At 41.6% G+C, this 25700-nt stretch overlaps 1 protein-coding gene across 10 annotated transcripts in view; it reads right to left on the bottom strand.

Moving 5' to 3' along the window:
- The window catches only part of LOC105694288 (disabled homolog 2-interacting protein), a 142878-nt gene that overhangs the window by 35421 nt on the left and 81757 nt on the right, over window positions 1-25700 (bottom strand). For 2 of the 10 annotated variants that reach the window (XM_012414846.1, XM_012415183.1), the window contains exon 1: window positions 15686-18207. The exons of 6 other annotated variants lie outside the window; for them this stretch is intronic. In XM_012414846.1, coding sequence (XP_012270269.1) covers window positions 15686-16472 — 787 coding nt within the window. In that variant the 5' untranslated portion in view covers window positions 16473-18207. Of the gene's footprint in view, window positions 1-15685; window positions 18208-25700 lie in introns of those variants that run through there. 2 more of the 10 variants (XM_012415014.1, XM_012414917.1) reach the window with 2 other exon arrangements.

The following is a 25700-nucleotide window of genomic DNA, read 5'->3' as shown; positions in this document are numbered from 1 at the left end:
CGGTTAGAACGAAATTCCGAGAGTGGTTTCTTTATCTCGTGCTTACTTTACCGTCCACAGTACTTGCAGCGTGTAATTGCTTCGTGATACTTTTCTTCTGCCAATTATTAATAATAAGCATCGATCGCCATCGGAAATACCGAACACCAATCTCTAACGGCGCATTCTGTTCCCTGAATCGCTGACCTACATTAATATTACTTTAAAAACCAAAAAAAAACGTAAATACACCCTCCACAAAAGGGAAAGTAACTAACGATGCTTAAATGCAGGTTAACCCAACGAAATACACCGTAAGTGCGCGTCAATTTGAAGCGAATTAAGAGCGAGGCTTCGGGTGAAAGGAACATAACCTATAACGGGCTTGCTCGCGATTTCATGCTTTGTCTTGACGGTTTCAGTCGGTATACCTGTGACAGAAATGATTATTTGCTGCATATATGGCCATTTGTACGAGAACTAAGTAAATAGTGTAAAGGTGATATAAAAGGCGCTGAGAAATTTAATCGACGTCGATAAAATAAAATTCAGCTATATCCTTTTTGGTGGTGATGCCATTTTGTATACTTAAGTGGTAACATAAGCTGGCGCGACACGTTATCGACATTAATATTTATGTTGAAGTCCTTTACAGTCTACGTTGAGATTTATACGAAATGAAGCGTTACATACGTCATTTCGATTAAGTAATGTCAAAGAGATAGACGTAAAACTGTCGGAATCCCGTGAATTTATGATTTTTTATATACTCTAATGGACCAATGGTGCCATCTGCGACGTTTAGCTGCAACTAAATTTTTGCCCTAAAAACATGCGTTACCCCCGGGACAAGTCAGCATTCTCTTGCAATCGTTCATGAAAGTATTTTCCATTTTTTCCCATTTGACTCCGTAATATTCCATTTCTATAGTATTCTAAATTGTTCGAGCTAGGTCCCCGAAGTTCCCCATTTTCGACTCTAAGCCTTCAAAAAGCTTCAAACATCGGAAACGTGCACCCACCACGCCAGGTTGGTTCTAGTTCATGATAAATAAATAAATTTTGCATAAAAAAATTAAAGTGCATGAGTTTCAGGGCCTACTTTGGGGCCTCTATATTCACGTGGTAAAAGTTAAGACGAATCGGCACACTCAATTCGAAGAATACTTTCATGAACGATTTGACCTCTCAGATATATATAGGCTGACCTTTCATATCATCTTAAAATAGGAATTGTGACATTTACTGTTGATAAGAGGGGAACCGTCGTCGGGAATAGAATCGGGCTAATGGCTGCGTTCGCGCCGAAAACGCCTCCGGTTTCACGTCCAGAGTTTTCGGAAATGCACTTCGGAGTATGTCCGCGTTTATTTGCTCCCCGACCCAGAACCATCTCCGGCAATCTCTGAGAAAGATGACGGAATGGTTTTCCGGTCTCTCGGGAGACTGTTCACCCTGAAAATAACAGAGCTTGAGTTTTACATGGTTCGCTGGCGATCGGTGGAAGCGGCCTCGTCTTGATCCCTGGTGACGCTAAAAACTCGAGACGGCTCGTCGTATTTCTCAAGAGTCTCTTCGATGCATGAGCACTTTACGCCTTTCTTCCCTTTCTTTTCCCCGTTATTATCTGGGCCTCGATCCTGTATGTAATGTTCGAGGGTCGTCGTGATTATTCATATGGAAAATCTGAAGACTTTGTATCAAGGGAGAGTTTCATACCACGGTAATGTGGATCAGTTATATTTACCGCACTTGTTACTTTCCGGCATACAGAAAAAAAAATGTCCTCGAACCAAAGAAATATTTCTTTAATTCAAAGAATAATTATTTCACTGAAATAAACTCTAATCAATTGGATACAACGTTTCTTTGGAATTGTGACAATTTATTTTAGTTCATTTCAGTCAAATGATTATTCTTTGGTACTATTCAAAGAAATATTTCTTTGGTTCAATCAATGTTTTTTTTCTCAGTGTGGGTATTTCTGGTCCAGACCTAATTATTTTCATTATAAATTTTCACAAAATTTGAAAAAATTCAGGGCCATTTTCCAAATCCCTACGTCGTAATAGGCAAAACAGAGAAGGAAGTTGATGACGTCAAAGGTGTATGCCGAACAAAACACTTTTTCACGTATATATCGATTTACGTGACCATAAAGCATCGAAGTTTATGGAATTTTCCATAAACTTATTCCGTAAATTCAAAAACTCCCATATAAGGAATTTTCAGACCGCTTATGAATTTCAAAATGGTGTCTCTCATTCCGCAATTTGATCGGCCAGTTTCTTATGCCATGCTTATGGGAATCGTTATGCAAGTATATGTTAAAGCCTTAACGGTAACCGCAGCAAAGACCGTAGTTAACCTCAACGCTCGCACGTTTTCGAGGGAGCATCGTAGATCCCGGCATCGTCGAGAATAAATACGAGTTCAAGGGTTAAATGGCTGAACATTAGCATACTATTCGAAAAAAAAAAAAAAAGTACTCCTCGCCATTCCTAGGAGCGTTAATTAGGAGTGGAGCCTTTGCACGGTGATTTGCATAGTCGCACGTGCGAAGCTGCATGGAAATTTCGGCGTATGGGAGTTCTGACCATTTCGAAACGACTTCCGCATTTACGGTTGACTATTTTCCTTTTTTCCTCCGCATGTGTTAGGAATATTTCTAGTGAACAACGTGGAAGTCAACGGGACTTAACATCGAATTTGGTGTCCTTTAAGGTTATTGGTGTCCTTTAGCGTTAAGGTGGCGTCAAAGAGGTCTCCTTTATGAATCTTTTCTCCGTGTACCGAATCGTTTGGAACTTTACAACGTGCATATTAAGGCTATAAGAAAGATTCTAACACCCACGAAATTTCAGTTTAAAAAAAAGTATATTTACAGACATTTTAACAATTGTTCATGAAAATGAAATTGCATGAGTGTCGGGACCTTCTTTATAGCCTTTATATTCATGTTGTAAGGTTTGAAACGATTCGGTGCACGCAGATAAGTTTCATGAATGATCGGTGCCTATTTCATATCGCCTTAATTAGTCATATCGGTGCAAGGGAGGCCTTAATCCGATTTCAAGAAGATTAGAAGAGGGACCAGAGCGTCGACAATTCGGACTACGGGTCTCGAGGGACGATTTCATTTCAGTAATTTGAGTAAAGTACGTAAACTGCCTAAAGCATGAATTATGGGCGCAATTAAGGGCGTCGTATTTCTGAGCGCTGGCTAGGATGTCGGCGGGGGAAGTTTAGGTTAAGGCTGATTCAGCAACCGGCTCCGACTCGGTCTGCTTTAATTATTTCATGGTGAGTGGCTCGTGTGTTCGATTCATGGGGTTTCGTGACTCGACCGGTGTGCACGCACAAGTGGTGCTCCAGTTCTTATCGAGCAAGGCGTGATTGCGTGACGCACGATGCCGGAGCGCCGCTTTCCACGCCACCTAGTCGAACGAACATTTTTCCTTTCGCCAATATTCACTATACAACGTTATCGGTCAACCTAGGCGTGCTACAAAACCTCCAGCGAACTCGCCTAACCCTTAAGGTGATATGAAAGTGCAATATATACATAACAAAAAGTCAAAATATCTATAAAACTTTTCTCCAAACTGGGTGCACCGAATTATCTGAAATTTTAACACGTGATTATGGAGGCCCTAAAGAATAACGCGCAGCTCATGAAATTTTTTCTTTCGAAAAAAATTGTCTACTTATCTCGGACAAAAGTCGGAAAAAGATATTTTTTTTTTCGAAAAATGAAATTTCACGGGCAGCGCGTTCTTCCTTAGAGCCTCCATAATCACGTGTTAAAGTTTTAGATAATTTGGTGCACCCAATTTGGAGAAAAGTTTTATAAATATTTTGACTTTTTGGTATGTGTACATCACACTTTCATATCACCTTAAGGGGACGCGAATGTGGCATCTGAAGGGCCAATCGTTCGTGAAACTTTTCTCCGAACTGGGTGCACCGAATCGTTTCAAACATTACAACGACGGCTATAAGGAAAGTCTTGACACCTATGAAATATCATTCTTTAGAACAAATTAAAAAAATGGTTTAGGGTTAACGGGTTAGGTTACCTCAGACGCCTTAAAATTATACTTAAAGTTGATTATTTATTAAGGGGAAATAAATGTATGAAAAACCTGCTTGGAGGACTACTGTATATGCATATTGGAGAACTTACAAATATATTTCTCCATTTTTAATGTATTTTCAATATATTTTTCACGTATATCTTACGTATTTTTTGAATCTGTACTCGCTGAATTTAGAAAAACGTTCCCGTGACTTAGAATTGCGAAGCAATGAATTCCCATTCCGGAACATGAAACGCACTTTTGATTAAGCATAGAGAAGGCGTTATCGGTGATCTCCGTAACAGGATGGATCGTGGTGAGAAAGCATTCGCATAGTTTACGCGCATACGTCAGCGACGTTCTCGTTACATTATTCACGTAGCCATCGTTCACGTAGGTTCCCTCCTTCGAGATATGGATGCGTCCCAGTTTTTCACCGACGCGTTCTTTGGAATCGATCGATCGGTGGAACATTTGCGAGGGCGAAGCCATACGTCATGTTTCCACGTTCGATTCGTGGTTCTTTACCAAAGAAAAGTAAAATGACGATACTCATAAACGACCGGAACAGCCTTTCGATTTCTCAGCTATATTATGCACTTTGAATTTTTTTAATTTTCAAAAGAAGTTCAGCTAAACCAAAAAATTTCGTATGAAAATCAAGATAAAGAAAGTATAAACACTTTCCTTAGGTACTCATAGGTCATGTATTACAATTTCAGCCAGTTTGGTGGAATACCCTTTGAAAGAAGTGAAATAAAAATTAGAAGCGATTAGTTTGAAGGGTTTCACATCGCCTTAAGGTGAAAGAGATCTCGTTTACGGAACTTTTCTCCGAACTGGGTATACCGATTCTTTTCAAACTTTATAACTTGAATATGGAGGCTATAAGGAAGGTCTCCATACTCATGAAATTTCATTTTTCATAGAAAATTTTGAAAATATCTATGAACAAATTATTTTAAATCAAATTAAAGGGCGTCAAAACTTTTCTTACAGCCTCCATGTTCACGTTGTAAAGTTTGAAACGATTCGGTACACCCAGTTGGGAGAAAGGTTTCATAATAAACGAGACTCCACTTTCGTATCACATTAATGTAAGGTGTGTGACGAGCTTAAGTTCGTCGTGCTAAAGAGCGTCGGGCGAGATTTCAGGGCCGATCGAGCCGCGTTTCACGGGGATAGGGACTTTATTTAAAGATCCAGAGAGTGGAGAGGGATTCCTCGTAGAAATCGAAGCGAGACGTCTCCGGTACGAGGCGGGAGAATTATCGGGCGCAACGAGAGAGTTCCGAGTCGCGTTCGTGTCGGGCTTTAAATAAGCGAGACGTGTGTCACCGAACCCGAGGAACACGGAAACGACCGAACGGAAGTCATCTTCTATTTACGCTCGATTCGATCCGAGAATTTCTCGCGTGGAAACAGGGGACCAATCTCGAGTCTGAGCTATAACGCGTAAGGAGTTTTGTTTGTCCGACAACGACGATCATTGTACGATAGACGTCTTTACGTTCGTCGTATACGTGAAATATACTTTAAGTAAGATTCGTCGTATACGTAAAATATACCCTAAAAGAATTTGTTGTATATGTGAATACGTACCAAAAAAAATGTATTGTATATATAAACCCATCTTGAAAAAAAATATATTGTATACGTAAATATACCTTGAAATAAATTTGTCGTATACGTGAAATATACATTGTAAAGTTCAGTACACTTGAACTTCTCTACGGCAGAAACTGTTGTGCTTATAACGAAAGTACGTCATAACGGTGACGTTCAGCAACCAATGAGAATTTTTTATTTGTTCGCCGTATGACGCGTTGAAAATATGAAATGGGGCCCTAACGCGGTAGGTGAGACCTCTACGAGACGGTATGGTTGATGATGATCGACGGATCGCGATTTTCATGACTCGATGAGTATTAATGATGAAGTCCCGTCAATCGTTTCCGTCAACGAGCCGATGTCGCCGACCTTGAGTGCTTCCGCGTATCAACGAGCTCGCGTGCTCTTTCCCGTTTACATCGAGTATTTCATCACGATTTAACGGCCCCAAAGACTCGAGCTTTTCCCTGAAGACATGTACTCTGTACAAGAAAGTATATAAAGTACATTCCAGCTCTCTGAATCCACCTCCAATCCTTGATCAAATTAGTTTCGACTTAAATTGAATACTGCAAACAGTTTTAGTGATAACACATCTATTCAAAACAATGAAAAAAAAATACTATCGGCATGTAAAATTCATATTTTTGTGATATTATATGTAGAAACTGTGAAAACACGTTGCAGTTCAGAATATAAGTTAGTTTCACTATAAAATAAAATTCGCTTAGAAAAACCACACGTTACAGACAATTGTTAGCGTGCTGTAAATTATATTTAATTTCAATGTTGCGGAAAAACTCGACACAATTTAATTTCCCTATACAAGGTGTTTGAATCCCTTTTTAACAATGAAAACAAGTTAAATGTAGTTTAACCGGGTTTTTCTTTCAGGGAATTTGTAAGAAAATGTTTGTGTTACAGAAAATTGTTACCCTGTTGTAAATCATTTTTAAGCGAATTCGGATGTTGGAGGGGAAACTCGACTGCCGGCATTTCTTCGGAATCGATACATCGATCGGCCCAGGAGACTGGACCGACGTGAAAAACAAATTATGCAAATGTTTCAACAACGAACGCGTCCTTGTCTCGTTGTCGCGACGACAATGGAGGCGGACGTAAACAAGTTACGAAAAAGTCACTTTCATCCAACCCCCCGCCATGAAACGACCATACCATTTCCCTCCCTCCTGTCTTTCTCTTTCGCGTTTCCAATTTCGTTTTTCCATCCCCCTCGCCCCCTTATTCTTTATTCCCCCTCGGTTTTTTCAACTGACTAATCCCTTCTCTCTTTTTTTCCGATTTCAGTTGCACCAAAAAACGGATACCGTACCGAAAAAAAAAGATTCATGGAACCAATGAAATCTTTCTTCGAATAGTACAAAAATAAATATTTCGTTAACTCAAAGAATAATTATTTCACCCAAACTTGTTAAAGTTGCTACCAATTTAATAATAACACGTTTATATATTCTACGTGTCGAAACTCGCGAGATTTGATTTTTCGAAAAAAGAATTTACTCCGGACAAGATCCAAAAAAAATTCTTTTTTCCCAAAAATGAAATTTCGCGAGTTTCAAGACCTATATTAGGACCACCATAGATTATGGGTTAAAGTTTCAAATTATTCGGTGCGCCGAGTTTAGAGAAAAGTTTTGTACATATTTTGACGTTTTAATATATTTAGGAAGACCCTTTCATATCACCTTAACCCCATATTTTAATTTTAAAAAATCTTCCATTTAAAATTCATAATTTGAGTATTCTACTGCATTAGAGTTACCCCAGTAAAGGTAACTCGCAGAGTCGCATAGGGTCCCTAGGGTCTCATGTCCTATGGGGTCCTACGGGGTCCTATCCCCATGAATCGACCGCCGATCGTAAACTAGCCTTTAAGGGACGTGGAAAAACGAGGAACACCGACCCTGGGGTTTGTCATACAAAGGGCACATTTTTTCGGATTAAGGGCGTCCTTTGTATTCTGACCCCGCCGGAAAGGATTGCCGATGGCGTCGCGACGCGGCCGATCTTTGCCCGGCCAGATAAGCGCGTAATCGGCGTAATTTTGAGGGGTCCAAAAGAAGGGAAGAGAAGAGAAGGTGACCATGAAGGCGCCTAACCTAACCTCGCGTGCTGGGACGAGTCTCGAGCGGATCCTGACGCTCTGCTGTACTCTAGATTGCGGCAGCGATCCAGGGGGCGGAAGTCGTTACGCCTTATGGGAGCGAAGCGGTCACGGGGAAAAGCAAACACCGTGGGAAATGGAGCAGGGTGAAAGATGATCCATAGAGGTGACGCTCGAAATGACGATTTTGGCGGTGCCACGACGTCCTGTCGTCGGCCATCGCGTCTTAACGTGTAATGTAAAAGTGTCATATATGTACGAAAAAGTAAAAATATTTATAAAATTTTTCCCCAAACTGGATGCATCGAATAATTTGAAACTCTCGAAATTTAATTTTTCTAAACCAAAAATTTGTATTTATCCCGGGCAAGGACCAAAAAAAAAAGAAATTTTTCTTCGAAAAATGAAATTTTGTTAGTTTGAAAACATTCATAAGGATCTCCATAATATGGTGTTAAAGTTGTAGATTATTCGGTACACCCAGTTTGGAGAAAAGTTTTATATTTTGATTTTTTTTTGTGTATATATATATATGACACTTTCAAAACACCTTAAGGCCAGAAAGCACAAAAATTCGAGTTAAAACCCTTAACCAAAAATTACGTAACGCGAGATTCGAATTAATCAACCGATTTCCTAACAGCGGATTACCATAATCAACCTCCGGTTAGCCTAATTTTAGTCCTTGCAACGCGAATTTCACTAATCCGAGGTTAAGTAATCGTAATTAAGACATCTCACGGTAATCGCAGTTGGTGGCATGGAATTTTATTCTTCTCAATATGTTTATAATCACTTTGACTTTCGGGAAGAATCAAATTACAAGCGAATCGAGGCCTTCCTTAGAATCTACATCTTCATGTGGTAAAGTTTTAAATTATTCCGTGTATGTAATTAGAAGAAAGTATGTATAAACGACTGACTTTTTCTGTTGCTTTAAGGATACGGGAACATACTTGAAAAATGACCAAACGAGAAGCGATTTTTCAAAGTGCTTTTTTTTTTCTTTTGTTTAACGAAGAGGGTTATTTTTTTACCCCGTATATAGTAGACCGCGTCGTAGGATCATTTATATTTGTTAACGCTTATCGAGCAGTGGTCGATCTCAACGGACCTTTATTCAGTGATAACGTATCGACGAAACGGGAGTAAATTCGAGAAATATACGACGTGGCGGAAATTCCATCAGCCTGATTCTCACATATCGTGACAATTGCTCGTAACGCTTACAGAGGAGCAACGTGACGTCACATCCTGCAGGGCATTGGACCTGATAAAAGCAACGAGTCGTTTTGCGGATCGCGTCGTTAATATGGGTCAGCGAGAATTTGCATAAAAAGCGAGATGACAATTGACGAGCACCTACGTGCGTCGACTCGTCCTTCGTCGTTACTTCTCTAGGAGTCGATGGTATTGATTGTACAGTAGTGGACATACCTTCCCTGCGAATAACGTGTCGATAAAGTGATATGAAAGGGTCATTATACGTCAAGATATTTATGACAATTTTCTCCGAACTAGGTGCACCGAAATATTAGAAATGTTAACACGTTATGATGAAGGCCCAAGGAAGAACGCAACGCTCGTGAAATTTAATTTTTTACAAAAAAAATGTGATCTTGATTCTAATTTAGGTTAATAAAAAAAATATTTCGAAAAATGAAATTTCACGAGCATCGCGTTCTTCCTTAGGGCCTCCATATTTGCGTACAGAAGTTTCAAATGATTCGGTGCATCCAGTTTGGAGAAAAGTTTTATAAATAATTTGGCGTTTACATGTATAAAATGACCCTTTCATATTACCTTAAGGTGTATGAATACACGTTATTATGGAGACCCAAAGGAAGAACACGCTAGTGAAATTTAAAAAACTATGAAAATGGCTACCAAGTGCAAGAAATAACTTTACAGAAAGAGATAAAAATGGTTTTTACACGAGCTCTCAACGGAAATACACAATTAACCTATTTCGGAAGGGCCGACGTCGAGCAAGAACTCGCACGAGAGAAGAACGTTCGAGTGGGTCGCACGTGGCAGCGTCTGACGCGACGCCGAGATTCTTTCGATTCGATTGCCCCCTTTGTCCGGTTACACGGTTACGGGGTTAAAAAGAGAACTTGCAAAATTCAGCCTCATGCTGGCAGGAAGAGGTCGAGTGCGCCGATTATCGAGCCAGTGTCCCGAAAACGCGATTTCCGCCTCGAAAACTTCGGCCGCGTTCTCGCCGAAATCGATCGAGAAGGGATCGATTTTTTTTTCGATTTTATATTATACCATATTAGAAATTTTTTTTTTACTTTACGCTCCATCCGTCGTTTCAGAAATTCATATTTTTTCTACTTTGCGTGAAGATTCACTTTGCACTTAGGTTGCACCCGGATTGCACTTAAGCTGTACTCGAGTTGCACTTGGATCGCACCCAAATTTCACCCGAATCGCCCCAAAGTTGCACCTAAATTGTCCTCGAGTCGCACCTAAATTGCACCCAAGTCGCACTTGTGTTGCACCCGAATCGTCCCCCCCCCCCAAATAGCATTCAAATTGTACTCAAATCGCACCGAAATCGCACCAGAGTTGCCCTCGAATTGCACCCGAGATCGACCTTGGTTCCTGCGGAGACCACGCGGAGAACCCGGATGGGGTCAGCCCTTGGCGATCCCGTCGAGGTCAGGCAACTGCGAGGCTGCGATTTCGCGCCTAATTGCGAACGAATTGCTATTTCGATTAAAGCTTCGCGCGCTGGCCGGGAGTCGTGGGATCCTGGCGCGTAATGTGCCGCACCATCCATTACCCATCTCACGCGTCAATTCGCACGCTCACGGAATACCCGGATTAGGGGTATCGTTTGCCTGCGATGGTGGGCAGATTCCAATGGTCCGAGTGGCATACCTAGTGATGAGAAAACTTGGACTTGGTCTTGGACTCGCAATTTGCTCCTCGCTATCTTTTAGTGATGAGAAAAATCGATCTTGGCGATGCGATTTTGCTAAGTGTGTAAGAGTAAGACGTGAATATAATTGCAAGATCAAGACTACAACTTGCAAGGACAAGACTCGAAATTGTAAGATCGATACTCGAACGTTCAAAACCAAAACTCGACCATGCATGATCAACGTTCGAGAATCTGAGACCATGACCATGACCAAGACTTCCACGGTTTTGATCTTGCATTTGTTCGTCACTAGACATACAAAGCGATACCAGCGATCGCCATTAAACCTTTCAACCGTGGAACGGTTTCGATCGGGTAGCCGCTCTTTCCATCAACCGCCGAAAACCCGGAAAACCGATGACGACTCTTTTTCCCGTGACTTTTGGCGATTTTCCACGGTCCAGAGAAAGAGGTAGGGCTGATGGAATTTGACACGCACCGAGTGTCGATTACCAATCGAACTTATCCCCACCATGTTTTCGGCGACCCTAACGAGAATTCTCAATTCGTCACGAACGCGTTTTCAAAAAAGCGTGGAGGGAAGCCTCCGGTCTAAAAATGCTCCCGGTTTGAAAATGTACCCTGAGAAAAAAATGTGATCGCACCAAAAGAATATTTCTTTGCTGAATTATATTGAGAGAAACAATTCACTGAACCAAAGAAATATTTTTGTTGAATAGTACCAAAGAAACATATTGGTTAATTCAAAGAAAAATTATTTAATTCAAATAAACTCGAATAAATTTAGTGCAGCATTTCTGCTCGTGAAATTTCATTTTTCAAACAGAAATTTTTCTATTTATCCCAGACTAGAGCCAAGGACACATATTTTTGTTGAAAAATGAAACTTCATGAATATCACGTTCTTCCTCATAGTCTCCATAATCACGTGCCGCCCTGAGAAAAATGAGGTACTTGAAATCAAATAAATGTGCCTATTTAAAAATCGGATAATTGGCTCAAGTGAAATATTCATTGGCTGAAATAATTATTTCTTTCCGGGAATTAAAAATGAGATACTTTCAACTAAACGAAAAATGTAGAAATAAGTAAAAGTCTACTAGGTTCATATATGACCAAAATTCATTCGCCTCCAGTTGTACATTTTTCTTATAGCGAATTGTCAAATGATTCAGTGCACCGAGCATTATATATATAATGACCCATTCACATCATCTTAACGGTGGAAACGGCGACTTTTCCTGGAAACATCTTGATATTCTCCAGGAAGGAGCTCGTTTTGTAATTTGTACGCGCGATCGGCAGTTTCCCTTTGATCCTGACCGTTCCCTTACCTCGGAAACGCTCGCAGGAAATTCCCCCGAAGCCAGTTTCGGAACCAACCGCGGCAAACAGCCCGGAAGTACATTGCAACTCGATAGAGCGGTTCTTCCGAGCCGACAAGAGGGCTTGATAAGAGAGAACCTCGAGGCGGATCCGAACGCTCGATCGAGTTACGAATCGAGGGGGAGGATCAGGAAAGCGGAGACGACTCGGCAAGGATAACGGTCGATTCCCCTCGAAGGAACTCTGAAACTAGTCGATGGACGATGTAAGGGGCGATTCTCCTTTGAGGCTTGATAACGTGAACCGCGACGGCCAATCGAGCTGCTTAATTTAAATTCGTCCACGTAGCAGGAGGTTATTGCGAAACTTGGTCGCAAGATGGTTTACGGAAGTCGAGAATCGCGTTTAGTGACGAGCGAATGCAAGACCGGGACCAATCGACTAGGAAGTAAATTTATGTGTATAAGAAAAATATATACGGAGACAGATAACTTTCGGGTATAAAATATATCCGAGAACATATTTCCGGGAATTTTCTACCAAATATATACAGTGTATATTTAAAAAAAAAGTGTGTTTTTTTGTCCGAGACTAGAACCAAGGACATAATTTTTCTTTGAAAAGTGAAATTTCATGAGTATCGCGTTCTTCCTTAGGGCCTCCATAATCATATGCTGATGTTTTATATAACGTTATAATATTGATGCAAGTTCAAATTTTGACTCAAAATCGAATGAATTGGATTTGACGTCTCTTCGGAATCGTGACATCTTATTTGAGCCGATCTTTAAATTAAAATGTACATTTCTTTAGTACTAGTCAAAGAAATGTTTCTTTGGTTCGACGAATTAAGGTAATGCGAAATTGGCGTCGAAGAGGTTTCGTTTATGAAGCTTTTCTTCGAACTGGGTTTACCGAATCGTTTTAAACTTTACAATGTGAATATGGAAAATACAAAGAAGGTCCTGACACTCAAGAAATTTCAATCCTTTTTTTTTTTTAATTTGATTACAGGTACTTTTAAAATTTGGTACGAGAAATGAATTTTCATGAGTGTCAGGACCTTCTTTATAAACTGCACATTCACGGTGGAAAATCGGAAACGTATCCCCAATTCAGCGAAAAGTTTCACGAACGATCGACCCTTCGGATGCCACTTTCGCATCCCTTTAAGAAACTCGGTAGAGTTCCGCGTCAAATACATAAATACAAGCGCAGCGCTTATTTTATTTTCTCAGGGCAATAATCGAGTACGAAGGACTCGCGTGACCGAAATCTGTTGCCGAGGGGAATCCACGAGATGGCCGCGAAGTTAATTGAGAAATTCCAGGGAGCTTCCCTCGAGTCGTATCGCGAGTTTGTTGAATTTTGTCCGCAGGACCGAGGGAGATGAAGAAATCGGCCCATGGGTCCCTTCCGCGGCGGGTTCGTCGCGAACCGGACCTCTTTACGGTTCGCTCATCGAAACTTCCTTTGGCGTGTCCCCTCTCCGATCGTGAATCACGATCGATCGACTTTTTGCCCTTTCACTTGACCGAGACGCGCGCGTTCCGTCTATGCGCCTTGGCCGAATCCCTCGGCATGTTCAGGGACGTTTACGTGATCTGCGAACTGAGTAATGCGCGTAACGTTGCAGCGGAGGAATGCCATTTCTACGTGTGTCGGCAATATCGGTAGACGAGCTTTAAGGTGAAGTGAAACACGTCGAGCAACTTGATCGACGTCGATGAAGAAGATTTTTCTAAATGCTTACGTTGCCGACGTTCGTTTTTATATTGACAGCTGTGTCGGGAGGGGAATTCACAATTTTGAGAAAAGAGGGCAAAAGGTTGATCGTTTACTTTGAAAGGCTCGTATCAACCATTTTCGAAATACGTGAAATCGATTGTTACAATGAGTCTCCACTTTCGAGGTCTCGTTACAGATAAGCATCGCTCGAGTCTGAATGTAATCGACATGGATCACAATATCGTTGCCGGTAGCGCGCATGCGTTCCGTTTAAGGTTAAGCCGGCCGGAATACGTAACGGCGATTTCAAGCGGCTTTCAACCAAAGCCAATAAATGAAATCGCCTGAAAGTAAGAGTGTCGAGAGATCAACAAGTTCGAAAGTACACCCGCGAAACAAAACAAGCAACTTTATATTTTTTGGAACGAAAAATTTCATAAAAAAATATAATTCAGGGGATTTTAAGGCGATACCAAAGTGGCGCTTAAGAATCTCACTTATACATTTTTACGTCGAACTGGATGTATCGAGTCATTTGAAATTGTACCACTTGAATATTAAGTCTCTGAGAAAGGTTTTTACGCCCATGAAAAACTTTTTAAAAATTATTTATGAAAATTGAAATTTCAGGGGTGTAAGGATTTTTTTTTAATGCCTCCATATCTACGTGATAAAATTTCGAACGATTCGGTGCATCCAGTTTGAGGAAAAGTTTCCTTAGCAATGTAAGGAATTTCAGAGGCCACTTTCAAGTCCTCTTAATAAATAATCGGCTGATCCAATAATCCTCTAATATGAGGTAGGTAACGCCACGCGGAAACGCTTCGACGGATCAAATGGCGGCGTTGAGTAGAAAGTGGAATTTTCTCCCCCTCTGTCGAGCGCGTTTGATCCACTTTGCAGGCCTCGATACTCAGTTCCCGTGTATCAATGCCAGATCGACGATACGCTCGTGTCAGCGTGAAAGTCAGCTGCGTCCGAGTGCCGGTGAACCGCACAGGTGAACGTCGAAACTGCTAAGTGGATGAAACGTCGCTCAATTCGATTCTGACAAGTATCGATACGTAATAGTAACTCATGATGATTACAAATACACCTGAAAAATTGCGTCCAATTCCTGACGACTGCAACCAAACGGTCGACTTGGAATCGTTTTCCTGCAATTCTCCTAATTCCCTGCGACGCGAATCGGAATATCAAGCGCGGAACGCGAGTCATTCCCAAGTAGATAACGCGGTCAATTTTATGTCAAGATAATCGCCATCAGGTCGATAACGCAGCCTTAACGCTGCAGGATGTAACGGAATTTAAATGCCATGATAACCCTTCGATCATTGCACGTCTCGTGTGCAAGGCACCCGTAACTTGCCATTACATTAGTCGTCTCGAGCCCTCCTTTGCCCTGAATCACTTTTTAAGGCGATACGAAAGTGGTCTGTCGGGCGTCAAGTTACCAATAAAACTTTTCTCCGAACAAGCTGTACTGAATCCTTAGAAACTTTACCACGCGAATGTGGAGACCCTATGGAAGGTCCCTGTACCCATGAAATTCCAAATTTGTAGTAAATTTGTTTATAGCATTTATTATTTTCGGTGAAAATTGGAATTTCATGAGCACAGGGACCTTCCTCAGAGTTTTCGCATTCCGGTATTAAAATGTCAAGCGTGTATACGGGGGCCTTAGGTTCCTATGCCCATGAAATTTCAAATTTTTTAAAATTTGTTTATAAACATTTATTATTTTCGGTGATAACTGGAATTTTATGGGTGCAGGGACCTTTCTCGGGGTCTCCGCATTCATATGTTAAGATTTTAAACGATTCGGTGCCCCCAGTTCGTAGAAAAGTTACATAATCGAGGGCTCTCCTAGACGCTGCTTTCATATCACCCTAAGGACCCATTAACGATAATCTCCCGTTTTATCGTTCTCTCAAAGCAACGTACCTGAGTGCACTCCGGCGTCCTCTTCAGGGCCAACCGAGCCATCTTCGGCGTTTCTGTCGGCGTCGCGACGTCCAGAGGCGTCCGCTTCAGCAGAGGCATACTTCCCGGAGGTCCTGACCAAGGTGCTGGTGCTCCTGGCGAGCTTAGTACTATGAGTCCTGCGAATAAGGTTCCCAAAAGCGACATTCTGCTTCGGAGGTTTCTGTTCGATACTCCTGGTCCTTTCCGTTCTAGAAACCGTAGGTTGTCGCGCGTCCTTTCCGCGGACGGGATTCCGTTCCTTGCAGATGAGTCCTTTACCAGGATCAGGTGCAGTCCTATCCTCGAAAGACCCCAGGGTTACATTCAGCCTGCAGTCTGGTCTTTCGGTGCCAGGACTCTCCCCAATGGTGTCCCTTCTCCCCGCGAGCCTGTTCTGGAACTTCTCGATGGTCTTGAAGGACCTTGTCCTCTCGACCTTCTTCCTTTGCTCCAGAGCCTCGGCTAGACTGCACCTTGGGGCCTCGAATATCCTGGTCAAGGACTGCACTTTGCCGGAAGATTCTGGAGGTCCACCAACCCCATCATCCCCAACGAGGCCCTCGTTGCTCAAGGTCCTCGTCAGGATGGTCTTTGAGGTCCCTATGGGGAAAGTGTTGCAGGAGAACTTGTCCTCCAGACCAGTCGAGGTGTTGCTCTTGGCGAGTTTCGGGGTCTTTGCCGACTGTGGTCGCGATTCTCCATCTAGAGACACATAGAAGGTGGACCGACGCTTTGGGGAACCGTCCATGTTCTCCAGAGTCAACATCGCGAGGCCTGGATTCGAATTTTGAGTGCACGGCGGTCCGGATAATCAGGATCCTGGATTCACATCTTGGCCAGCTACCCAGGAGTCGTTCAGCTCGGTCGTTCCCACCAGAGATGATCAATAATTCGGACGATCAGGATCCTGACTTCACATCTTGGCTAGATGCCGAAGAATCGTTCAGCTCGACTTATCCCACGAAGAAGCAAGTACAGAGTTCGATTTTTGGGCAACGGTGATGAACTTTGATCAGAACGATCAGAACCCTGGATTTACATCTTGATTAGCTACCTAGGAGTCATCCAGCTCGGCTTTTCCCGCGACAACGCGAGAGGAGAGCCTACGCGGTCAGGGCAATCGATACGCTCATTGCGCCTTTCTCCCTCTCTCTTTCTTCCAGGGCTCGTCTTCTCTCCTTTGTCCTCCGTCTTCCCGAGGATCGGCTCGAAGAGAGGGAAAACCTCTGGGTCCAGTTACGCGTGCCTTGCTGGCAGGAAAACCACTGGCCTCCCTTGACACTCTCTTAGGAACCCAGAATTGTTGTCGCTGCTCTTCTGTTTTGGCTCCAAAGTCTTCTTACTCAGGGTTATTCAGATCATTTTTACGCGGTTCTTCATGCACACGTGTTCAATCTCGTGTGAACATCTTCTGTGGGGGTCACTTATTAGAGTTGGAGCTACCCGCGTCCCACACGTGTCGACATTGTTAATGTTGTTGCTTTCCAGGTTCGGAGTCCTTTTAGTTCATTTCATGTACGCCAATTACATCGATCTTTCACGCACACATGTTTATTCTTGTCAACATTACCCGCTGATCCTCATCCAACGTGTTGACATTGTTAATGTTGTTTTTCAGCTCGAGAGCCCTGTTAGTCGATTTTATGTACATTAATTACATCGACCTTTCACGTACACGTGATTATTGTTGCCAATACTTTGCTGGTCTCTGGAGATCACTTTTCAGAGCGTTGTCAGTGTTTAACACACGTCGACATAGTTGATGGCGTCGTTGTTGCTATTTACCTTCAGTCTTTTTTGTTGATTTTATATACACCAATTACATCGATTTACATACATTATTTATTGTTGCCCACACTTCGCTATTCTCTGGGGGTCACTCGTACAAGTGCTATCCGCTTAGAACTTTCCTAAACTTTGGTGATTTTCCGAAAATGGAGTTTCCTTGGCGTTGGCATCGATAGGGTCAACAGAGGGAGTGGATTCTTATTGGAGAGTCACCGACAATTCCTTGCCATCCTGTCTTCTACTCAAAAACGCGACTGTATCTTTCTACATCTAATTTATGAGCCCAAAATGAAGGCACATAGATCAACCTACTTGGCCTTCCACTTTTAAACACCGACCCTGATTGTTGGGTGCAGACACGTTTGTTGGGTGCACACCTGTCGACACTGGACCACTCCGCAGTTCTACAAATTTAATACAGGAATTTTATAAGCAGCTCCCGATTACCTACAATAATCCAACGTTTCCACCCCACAATGGGTGCGTTAGCCGATTGATATTCGAGAATTGATATACCACTCGATATCTCACCCAATGAATGTCGCCAGACACGCATACACCCTTGTACCGGTCAAGGTTTCAAAATTTCCAACTTTCCGGGGAGAAGAGAGCCGCATTCCACCCCCGCGACGGCGCGTCGGAGAAGTCGAGGCACGTTCTCACGAGAGACGCGGGTGCGAGCCCGTCACCCGCTCGCCAGACGGTCCCACGGCTATCTGCTCGGCTGCGCCGACTTTTTCTTACTGACTGCGCAGCGCCCCTGGCGGCGGACCCGCGCATTGGCGCGCCGACGTCTCTCTCGATCGCGTGGCGTAGCGCTCGGTGCCTCTCTCTCGTTCACGTGGCGCGGTGAATGTTGCGTCTCTCTCGTTCGCGTGGCGCGGCGCTCGCTGCCTCTCTTTCTCTCGCACAGTGTGATATTCGCTGCGTCTCTCTCTTTCCTTCGCATGGCTCGGTATTCGCTGCATCTCTTTTGTTCACGTAGCGCGGCGTTCGTTGCCTCTCTCTCATTCACGTAGCTCGACGTTCATTGCCTTTCTCTCATTCTCATAGCGCGGCACTCGTTGGCTCTCTCTTATTCACGTAGTACGGCGCTCGCTGTGTCTCTCTCATTCACGTAATGCAGCGCATGCTGCCTCTCTTTTACTCGCGCGGCGTGGTACTCGCTGCGTCTGTTTCAATCTCACAGCGCGACGCTCGTTGCATCTCTCTCGTTCGCATTGCGAGGTACTAGCTGCCTCTCTCTCGCTCTCCTTCTCTCGGCTTCTTGCTCGCATGTGATAGACTGCACTCGCGCCGACTTCCGCACGAGGAGACACCACGACGGCATGAGTGACCTCCCTAAGTTGAGGGTTGTCATGATCGATTTTTTTTTTATCGATCAGAAGGAAGTATGGAAATATGGAAAGTGTTGACTGCACGGCCCCGGAACGACTGATTAAATTTCAGTCTTAAGGATTTCATTTTACGGACTTAAGGGATGTTTTTAAAATTTTAAACGCGGTTTTCTGAGAAGAGTATTTTCATTTAATGATGGAAATTTTATGGTTATTGTCGAGGAACTTATTTTCTGACTCTCCAGCAAATTACGCATAATTCTGGAAGATTAAAGTTTCATTAAAAAAAATTAAAAAAGAATTGGTTGGTCTTGTAATGTAGTTAAATATATCCCGAAAATTTCATATAAAAGGTATATTTTCTTTTTATATAATTCCAAAAGTCATATAGTTGGAATTATAAACGCGATGGCCTCGATTAAGCGACTACCGATTTTCTTATACTGGGAAAGGAAATTTCACTACACCGAAGAAATATTTCTTTTAATTCAAAGAATATGTATTTTACTCAAGTATACTTGAATAAATTGGACGCAACGTTTCATCGGAATTATGAGAATTCATTTGAGTTTATTTCAGTTAAATGATTATCCTTTGAATTAAGAAAATATTTTACTGGTTCAATGAATCCTTTTTCTCAGGGTACTGTGACAGTATTTCCATCGAGAGTGGCCGAAATTGTCGGTAAATCCTCTGAAATCACGCGGTTGGAATTAATCTTGCAAACGTTACGAGGGCACCTTCATCGTTTACGGCTCCATGAATTTCCACCGTAAAGGGCGGCTTTGCGAACTAAGCGAGTGAACACGGAATCGTATATGGTGAATCGAGCGGTGCTGTTAAAAGGACCTCCTTTTGTATTTTCCGAAAATGCAGTTTCCACCGAGATTCCATCTCCGTGGGGGGAATAAAACGACGGGAGGGAATTTTCCGCTTTGAAAGCCGAACCGCTCTCTCCTGCTGCTCCAGTAAAATGGCGCGCCACTCGTAAAATTCATGCACTTTTCCAAAGTGGCAAATTATCCAGCGGTAAGCCGAGTTACGCGCGAGATTTAATTGCCGGATGCTGGACGAGTATGACGGTGCGACCGTGGAGAAAATTCCGATGATGGTCATACGACTGGAGAGAGATGTGCACCGAGAGAAAAGAAAGGAACATTTCTTCAAATAGTACCAAAGAAATATTTAATAAAGAATAATTGATTCAAACTCTAATAAAGGGAATGGAACATTTTTTTCGAATTATGGCAATTTATTTAAATTTATCTAAGATAAATAATTATTCTTTGAATTAACAGGGTATTTCTTTGGTTCAATGAAATTCTGTTCTCAGGGTGGAGATTAGGAAAGAGAAGGACGAAACGGAAGAAAAGTTGCTACGACGATTTCGCGGATTAAATTTTTAATTGGGGTACACCTCGCTTATAATTCACAGCTCGCTGGTGCAATTTAAACTGCGATACGCTTAAAATAGAGGACAGGAAAATTGGCAATGAAAGCGCGACTATTAAATGGGGAATTTTTCAATTAGGAGAGGAAGTACGATATTGGTTGAGTCGCGCTTAAATGGCGACTGGAAAATAGCAGTAGGTATGGTTATTGGAATGAAGCGAATTTAAATTGATATCTGCAGTAATCAAAGACATGCGAATTGGAAGGTTGTTAAATTTGGAGCAAGAACGGTCACGCGAATGGGGCTTGATTCGATATTGGTCATTAGTAGAAATTATGCCTCGATTTGTTGAAGAAAAAAATCGAAAGTATATAAGGTGACGTAAAAATGGGACTCGTTTGCGAAACTTTCCTCCAAATTGAGTGTATCGAATCGTTTCGATTGAAATTGCGTTTTTTTTGTAACTTGTTCGTAGACGTTTTTCTTTTTTTGTAAAAGTTGACATTTCACATAAAACTGTTGCTGGCATATTTTGGAGTATTTACACTATTCCGATGCAAAGCAATTTTTTTATTATGGATAAGAATTGTTTTCAGTCATCTTTACATTTTCCGAGGGAAGGAAAGTTTGTTGATACAATTGAAAATTATTTTCATACATGTAATGGCGAAAGGATCGAGGAAGGGAGCGACGTGGCTAAGAGCGATAAAATTGAAAATCAGAAGCCGATTGGAAATGTGGAATGTTTATAGCAGCAGCTTCTAAATTTTTCGTAGCAAGGAAAGTTTTTTATTATGACTGTGAATTATTTTCATACATGTTACGGAGAATAGATCGAGACGGGGAATAGCATGGCTAAAAAAAGCGATAAAATCGGAAATCAGAAACCGAGGGAAAATGCGCGAAACCGAATTCCCATCAGCGATGGGGTCCATCGGGTGGTCCTCGGTACTCTTTGTCCTCAGGCCTTTTTGCGCCTCGAAAAGTTCATATCGACTTACGCCTGGTGTACGTGCGCACGTTCCTAAGGTCCCCTCACGGGGCCGAGAAAAAATAGCCAGACGCGTCATACGATATTCACGAAACGGTGCGGATTAAGTCGCCGGTGACGAGCGCCATGGGGAAGCTTCGCATTTCCCCGTAGCGAATTCCCCATGAGACGTTCTACCATGCAACACCAAGTGTCTTCGTCGTCTACGAAGGTGTTTTCGTCATTATGGATCTATGAAAAGATAGATGGAGCATAAAGTGAGATATTAGACAAGCTCCGAACGGAAGGGGAGAGACTATGGCGGCCATCTTGCTAGGCTACAAACATACGATAAATTCACGTATTTGTGACAAGGAGCAACAAACGTGTTGGTGTGGCGTCTTTTTTCTAGAATGATAACGCGCGAGGGTAACAAAAGTAGCAAGGAAAATGTATTTAAAATCCGGGATCGATCCGAAATGGAGATAACGGGCGAAAAAGGGGACGTTAAAATGGCGGAAAAGGGGTAGCTCGAAATGTGGATGGTATACGGATAACAATTCCGTCCGACTTTTTCTTTGGTGAAGTACTTCGTGCTTGGTGTACCATTCAGCTGGAACGAAACCGCATAGGTGCTGTTCGTTGCACCGTTAAGTAAATATAGTAGCTTTCCTTTGGAGGTCTTACGTGTTGACTCCGGAAACCCGTGTAAAGAGAGGAAAAGCGATATAAGAAAAATGTAGACACTTGCGTAAAGGAACATGCAAGCGAAGCTGTTACTCTATGGCAACGCGTCGATGCACATAATATTTACTGTAAAACTTTGGCCGTAAGTAAATGTTGTCACAGTGCACTTATTCGCATAATTCGTTTAAATTAATTCTTTTTAAAAGATAACAACTAATTTTCTTCTGATCTGTTTTCAGAAACTAAAAAATTGTTTTGAGATACTAATTTTTTTCTAAGAAAATGGCTTTCACTCGAAGAAGGTTGCCTGGAGTCGCAGGTAAAATGGGGAAAACGGAGATAAAGGCGCGGAATAATTCAGCCGAAAAAGCTTGCACCTGTCTCGATGGCGAAAAGAGGCCAAGAGCCCCAAACCAGAAGCGGAGGCAATCGACTCGGCGCAGGTTCATCGGTATAATTTTCTTCAGCAATTAACTAAATTAATTTTCTTCAGAAACTAATTTTCTTCAAAAAAATATCTTTCACTCGAATAAGGCAAGGTCTAGAGTCACAGGTAAAACGGGAAAGAGGGAGATAAAGACACGGAATAATTCGTTCGAAAAAAGCTTGCACCTGTCTCGATGGCGAAAAGAGGCCAAGAGCCAGAAACCAGAAGCGGAAGGCAATTGGCTCGGCGCAGGTTCATCGGCCTGCAGCCTCTCCCAAGAGGAGCGAATCGCGCGGGGTTCGACGGACCGCTGCAGAAGGGCGCGCGCCTGCGCCTTTGTGCGAAATTTAAGGGCTCTCCACTTTTAATTTACGAGAGCGCACCGACTACGAGGAACGGGGAGAACGCGCATTTTTCCGAGCTATAAATAACGCGAACTTAGGCCGCGAGCGAGAGAGAGGACGAGAGGGGCGAGCGAGAGAGACGTCAAAGTCAAAACCGTCGCGCGAGAACTGAAGACGTTCCTCATTGAAGCTTCCATCTAGCCGAGTTTCATTTTTTCAAATATATCTCAACTAAATATATAAATATTTAGATAGTAAGTGAATTAATAAATGGATTAATAAATTAAAGAGTGCTTAAAGTCCCCAATCAAGGGGACGGAAGGAAAGAACGATTTTTTATTAAAAAAATTAATCCATACGAACCCATGTATCAATATCAGAATTAATCAAAATCATGATTTTTAAAAACATTTTTATTATTTCAATGAATACCTCTTTTCAGAGATTAGGTTAGATTCATATTAATTACATATCGAAACTGGTTTACATAGTGGCTAAATATTTCCATATTAAAATGTGAACATTTTGAATTAGTGGTAGAATATTTAATCGTCGTTTACCTAATATTGGGTTAATATTCTAATATATTGCCTATAGAGTTTTGGTTTTTCGTCTTTATATACATATTTTGGAGGAAATTAGTCCAATTCTTTGTTTCTTTGCCACCCGACACCTTACATACCCATGTTCAGATCGATCAATCGATATGCGATCGATCATGGTCCTTTATTATTTAGAATAGTGTCGCTTCTCTCCACACCGGAATGAGATGAACGATTAAAATTATAGGTTAACAGAAATTCATCGTTACGTTTCTGGATCGGCATTGAGTACACGTTTGGACAAGAAAGGACAATCGAGGAAGAAAATCCGATAAATCATCTGGTAAAGAGATCGAGAACCAGGGATGTCGTAACCCCAGATTTTTTAAAACGATCGGTGTTTGAAAATTCGACAGGTATTCATTAACCTGCAATTAAAAGGATCATATATAAAAAACTTGAGACTTAACACGGAGAAAAAAAATTCATTGAACAAGCAAAATATTTTGTTAAGTTAAAGAATAATTATTCGACTCGAATAAACTCAAATAAATCGTCACAATTCCGAAGAAATGTTGCATCCAATTTATTCGCGTTTGAGTCAATTATTCATTGAATTAACAAATTATTTCTTTGAGACTTGAGTTTCAGTCAAATAATTGGTACCAAGAAATATTTTGTTAATAGCAAAAATAAGTATTTGACTCAGGTAAATTCGAATGAATTGCCATAGTTCGAAAGAAACGTTCCATTAAATTTATTTGTATTTGAGTCAATTATTATAGTTTGAATTAGTTAACCAAACATTTTGTTGGCACTATTCAAAGAAATATTTTACAGGTTCAATGAAAGTTTTTACTCAGCGTAGGGAAAATGTCACGCAGAATTTCCATCGTGAATCAGCGAGTGTTGCAGATTGATGTACAGAATTTCCATGAGAAGAGCAGCAGGCTGAGGAATGAATTTGCATTTGACTGCATTCGACACAACGTGGTATTTTCGCTGAAGACGAGCACATGACGAGCGGACGTTCGAGTCCCATTAAGGTCGTGTTGTGTGAATCTCGAGGGACCCCATGGATTTCCTTTCAGCTACCCCACAGTGGGAAAATCGACGCTCGAGATAGTTCCATGACAAACCTAGTGACTCATAGAACTCGGCCAACCGGTTCTACGAAGGTGGATTAAAGTCAGTTCGAGTCCATTTAACTCGTAACCGGATTCGAGAGACCCTTAATCATTACATCGAGAACTCGGGTTATCGACTCGATCGATATAAGCAATTCCGCCGTTCATTTCTCATTCTTTCAATGTTCTTCTTATTTACTCTTGAAGAATTATTTCTCGTTCAAGTCAGATCATCAGGGGACGCGAAAGATTCGAAATTCATGGTTTCTCTTATTTAACAATGGTGAATTTTTTATTTTCGATTCAAGGGGGCCGAAGGATTCAAAATTTACTTCTTTATTTACCCACGGTGAATTTGTTCGAATCGAGACGTTCGAAGGATTAAAATTCATAATTTTTCTTATTCAACCTTGGTGAAGTATCTTTTTTCGAATGAGATCATCGATGGGATAGAGGAATTCGAAATTTACGATTTTTTTTTTATGTATGTTTGAAGAATTATCTTTTCTTTGAACGAGATCATCGAGGGGCTCGAAGGACTCGAAAATTATGGTTTTTCTTATTTAACCTTGGTGAATTTTCTTTTTTTCGAGTGAGATCATCGATGGGCTCGAAAAATGTGAAATTCATGGTTTTTCCGGTTTGCAGAGAGAAGTGAAAAGCCACATTTGCACACACTCGAGCTACGCAAAGCAGAAAAGGTGTTTCGCAATCAAGGGAGTGGTATTGAAAAGGAAATGAAGTAAACCGGACTGTAGGAGAAAAATCGGTATTTACTCTTGACTACTACCACAGGTTGAGTTGATATAAATAATTTAATTAAAATTGCGATTTCAATTATCGCTTCGTAAATAACATAATATTTAAATGTGCAAGTAATGTACATAGCCGCATAAAAACGGTTTCTTCGACAACCAAAGAAGATCCTACATCGCGCAAGTACTCGTATAAATAAATTACCGTATTTTTCAATTCTTTTTTTTTAAATCATGATTGATTAATGATTCCATGATTTTTTTAGTTTTCTATAATGAATAATAATTTTTTTTTTAATTAATGATTTTCGAGTTTTCAAAAGAAATCATGCTTCGTTTAAATCAACGACTTTCGAGATTCTAAAGGAAATCGCGATTTTTAAATCAACAATTCCTGAACTTTTAACAGAAATCATGATTTTGATCAATTCTAAATTATCGAAAAGGGTTCGTTTTCGGAATTTGTGGGCTACACGTTGCTTTTGATTTTTCCATATGTGCGAGGAACAAGGACCAAAAGTGTCGGAAAATTTTGGAAAATTCCCAAAGAGCTCATCGTTAGTCCGAAGAGGTCCGCGAACGTAGACTTGCTGCCATGACGGAGGTAGTGCCTCTTAGCTTGAT

The sequence above is a fragment of the Orussus abietinus genome, unplaced genomic scaffold (assembly GCF_000612105.2).
Source record: "Orussus abietinus isolate OABI.00-Male unplaced genomic scaffold, Oabi_2.0 scaffold163, whole genome shotgun sequence".
Lineage (NCBI taxonomy): Eukaryota > Metazoa > Arthropoda > Insecta > Hymenoptera > Orussidae > Orussus > Orussus abietinus.
This window is presented reverse-complemented; position numbering and strand designations above follow the sequence as displayed.